The sequence below is a fragment of the Capsicum annuum genome, chromosome 9 (genome assembly GCF_002878395.1).
Source record: "Capsicum annuum cultivar UCD-10X-F1 chromosome 9, UCD10Xv1.1, whole genome shotgun sequence".
In the NCBI taxonomy this organism is placed as follows: domain Eukaryota; kingdom Viridiplantae; phylum Streptophyta; class Magnoliopsida; order Solanales; family Solanaceae; genus Capsicum; species Capsicum annuum.
The window spans coordinates 114,587,840-114,591,290 of record NC_061119.1 but is presented as its reverse complement, the minus strand read 5'-3'; the positions used below and the strand labels follow the sequence as shown (position 1 = coordinate 114,591,290).

The window sequence follows — 3,451 nt, the reverse complement described above, 5'->3', positions numbered from 1 at the left end:
AGTTGTAATTAATTGTAGGTAGCGACCGACAGAGGAAAATACGACACGAAACACCTTGTACTTGTCATCTCCTCTTTCCATCACTTTTTTACTACTCCCTCGAACTCATTTTACTTATTTCAGTTTAACTTAACTTGACACATGAATTAAAAAGAATAATAAATAATATAATTAATTTATCATAAGATTTTTATTAAATAATATTTGCATCTTAATTTATAAAAAAATAATTAATATAAAAAGAAATTATTTTTTTTTAATTTGTAAAAATTGATAAGTAAAAGAAAAAAAAATCTTTAGAAAATTTGAAACAAGTAAAATTGACGGATGGAGTATACCTACACAAAAAGCATTTTTTTTCCCTACTCATTTTCTTACTTTTATCTGTTTTTTTAACCTCTAATTTTTCTTTCATCCCACTATTCTTGTGCTGTTAAAATTTTGCTGGACGCTTCTTTTGGTAAATAAAATCTCCTTAATTAGAATTATCTCAATCCCTCTTCCTCAATATTCGCTTCATAAATCAGTTAAGGTCCTCTGATGACGTGCTAATCCCTCCGCAATTCACTCTTTTTGCTCGCTCTCATTGTTTTTGTCTAGCGCCTTTTCTTTCCTAGGAAAATATATCTATATATACAGATAGCATTATTTTCAGTTTATTCTTGAGCTTTTCTTGACTTGGGTTTTAGGGTTGTGTTTAAATTAGCAACATTTTCGTTGATTCTTAGGTTTTGGGTTTTAAGGTTGTAACAAGGATTGTCGTTTTTCATGGTTAAAAGGTTGAATTTTGCAGATTTATTTATGTAAGTTGTTGTTATCATTATTTGATGAGGCGGCGTTCTCCGACGTCCCAATTTTCAGACGATTCAATGGAGAAAGGGAATGGCAAAAATCATCACCCTAGGGTTTGCTTGTTAGCTTCATTGTCAGGTTTGTTTTGGTTCCTATTGTTGTATTTCCATTTTGTTGTTCTTGGGGGTAATCATGTTCAAGATTCATCTAGTTTGGATTCCCTTCCCATCAACCGACAATCAATCATTACCCCACAATCAAATCCCCACGCAAAAGTTGAAAGTAAGCAGGACTTAGTGAAGCCCAAACCCAAACCACTGGAGAAGAAGAAATCGATACCATCTGTTGTTAAGCCTGTGATTAGCAATAATAGTTCTCGACGTGATCCTAATAGTTACTCTTTTATGAGAGCATTGAGAACGGTAGACAATAAGAGTGATCCGTGTGGTGGAAGGTACATTTATGTGCATGACCTTCCCTCGAGATTCAATGAAGATATGCTCAAGGAGTGCAAAACTCTTAGTCCTTGGACCAATATGTGTAAGTTTACTGCTAATGCTGGACTTGGGCCACAAATGGAGAATGCCGAAGGAGTGTTCTCTAATACTGGATGGTATGCAACCAATCAGTTTGCCGTGGATGTCATTTTTGGTAACCGGATGAAACAGTATGACTGCCTCACAAATGATTCGTCTCTCGCTGCTGCCATTTTTGTGCCATTTTATGCAGGGTTTGATATTGCCAGGTATCTTTGGGGTTATAATGTATCTATGAGGGATGCTGCTTCTCTTGATTTGGTTGATTGGCTTCAAAAGAGGCCAGAGTGGAGTATCATGGGTGGAAAGGATCACTTTCTCGTGGCTGGTAGGATAACGTGGGACTTCAGAAGATTAGATTCGGATTGGGGAAACAAGCTTCTTCTTTTACCTGCTGGGAGAAATATGTCCATGCTTGTGGTTGAATCAAGTCCATGGAGTGCAAATGATTTTGGCATCCCATATCCAACATATTTCCACCCAGCAAAGGATTCTGAAGTGTTCACTTGGCAGGACCGCATGAGGAAGCTGGAGAGAAAGTGGCTATTTTGTTTTGCTGGTGGACCACGGCCCGGTATATCTAAATCAATCAGGGGGCAGATCATTGACCAATGCATGGAGTCTAAAGTCTGTGAGTTATTGAAGTGTGGTCAATCAGGGGAGAGCAAATGTCATTCTCCTAGCAGTATTATGAAGATGTTTCAGAGCTCCCTTTTCTGCCTGCAACCTCAAGGTGATTCATACACGAGAAGGTCGGCTTTTGATGCTATGTTAGCTGGTTGTATACCTGTCTTTTTCCACCCTGCTTCAGCCTACACACAGTATACGTGGCATCTTCCGAAAAACTACTCAGCCTTCTCTGTTTTCATTTCGGAGAATGATGTTCGTGAGAAGAATATAAGCATAGAGGAAAGGTTAAATCAAATTCCTCCTGAGAAGGTGAAGGAAATGCGGGAGGCTGTTATAAGTATGATCCCTACGCTGATTTATGCCGATCCTCGCTCTAAATTGGAGACTCTCAAAGATGCATTTGATGTAGCAGTTGAGGCAGTTATAAAAAGAGTTACAAGGCTAAGAAAAGACATCATTGAAGATCGTAAAGATAATAACTTCATCGAGGAGCTCAGTTGGAAATACTCATTGCTGGACGAAGGGCAAACTGAGATTGGAGCTCATGAATGGGATCCATTTTTTGAAAAACCAAAAGATGATAGTGCAGAATCTGATAGTTCAGCTGAAGCTGCTAAAAACTCTTGGAAAAATGAACAGGGACAACAATAATGATGGAATTTTGTTCCTTCGACATCCATCACCATCGTCTCAGCATAGAATGAGAGAACTACTGGTCTCACGTGAAGTTAGCATCCAAGTATAAAAAACTGTTTTGGTGAAATTATAAAATCTTTGTGCAGATGAAGGGACCATATAGTAATACATAATCCTGCTTCTAATATAAACGCAGTTGTTTTTTGCCAATTCTATGTTATTTATTAGTCATTAGCAATAAAATCCATGTCAATACTTTTGATTACCAGATGATGTCTACTCAGGCAGGAACTTCAGTGATTTGATTTTGTGTTATTTCAGTCACGCCTTCTACTGTTAATTGTTGGGACAGAATGCCAGGTTAAATAAAGCTTCATTTTGGCTTCTGTCCAATCACGTTGGGGATAAGTTATCGCAAGCAGTGGATTACATATTACAAGATTGTTGGAGAAGAATTTGGGTGTATCTTTTCTGTAGTTTGTGTAGTTGGTTCTCAGATATGTTGGCTCTCGTACAGCTGAAGTTCTGACTTTTTAACAGCCTTCTCTGAATCAATAGGTATAATGATTCCCATGTAGAAGTTTGTGTTTACTAATTAGTATTATTTCTTCTCCTTCTCTTGTGCCATACTGTCCTAAGCCGGGGGTCTATCGGAAACAGCCTCTCTACTTCTCTTGAGGTAGTGGTATGGTCTGCGTACACTCTACCCTCCCCAGACCCCCACTAGGTGGGAATACACCGAGTATGTTGTTGTTGTTGCTGCTTCTTGTGCCATACTTTGTTATTTAGCTGCATTTCCATGTAATGCGATTCTAATGTCTGTATGTGTCGTTTATTCTGTTGTCGATGTGGATGCA

General features: G+C 38.1%; 1 protein-coding gene across 1 annotated transcript; it reads left to right on the top strand.

Moving 5' to 3' along the window:
- Nucleotides 1-369: 369 nt before the first annotated feature.
- On the top strand, nt 370-2,914 carry LOC107842517 (xyloglucan galactosyltransferase MUR3). The gene has a single exon (XM_016686415.2). It carries the CDS (start codon nt 828-830, stop codon nt 2,607-2,609), a length of 1,782 nt encoding a protein of 593 aa, XP_016541901.1. The 5' UTR covers nt 370-827; the 3' UTR covers nt 2,610-2,914.
- Nucleotides 2,915-3,451: the final 537 nt, after the last annotated feature.

Excerpts from the sequence above, each read along its gene's own strand:
- LOC107842517 (XM_016686415.2), top strand. The coding sequence starts at position 828 with ATGAGGCGGCGTTCTCCGACGTCCCAATTTTCAGACGATTCAATGGAG.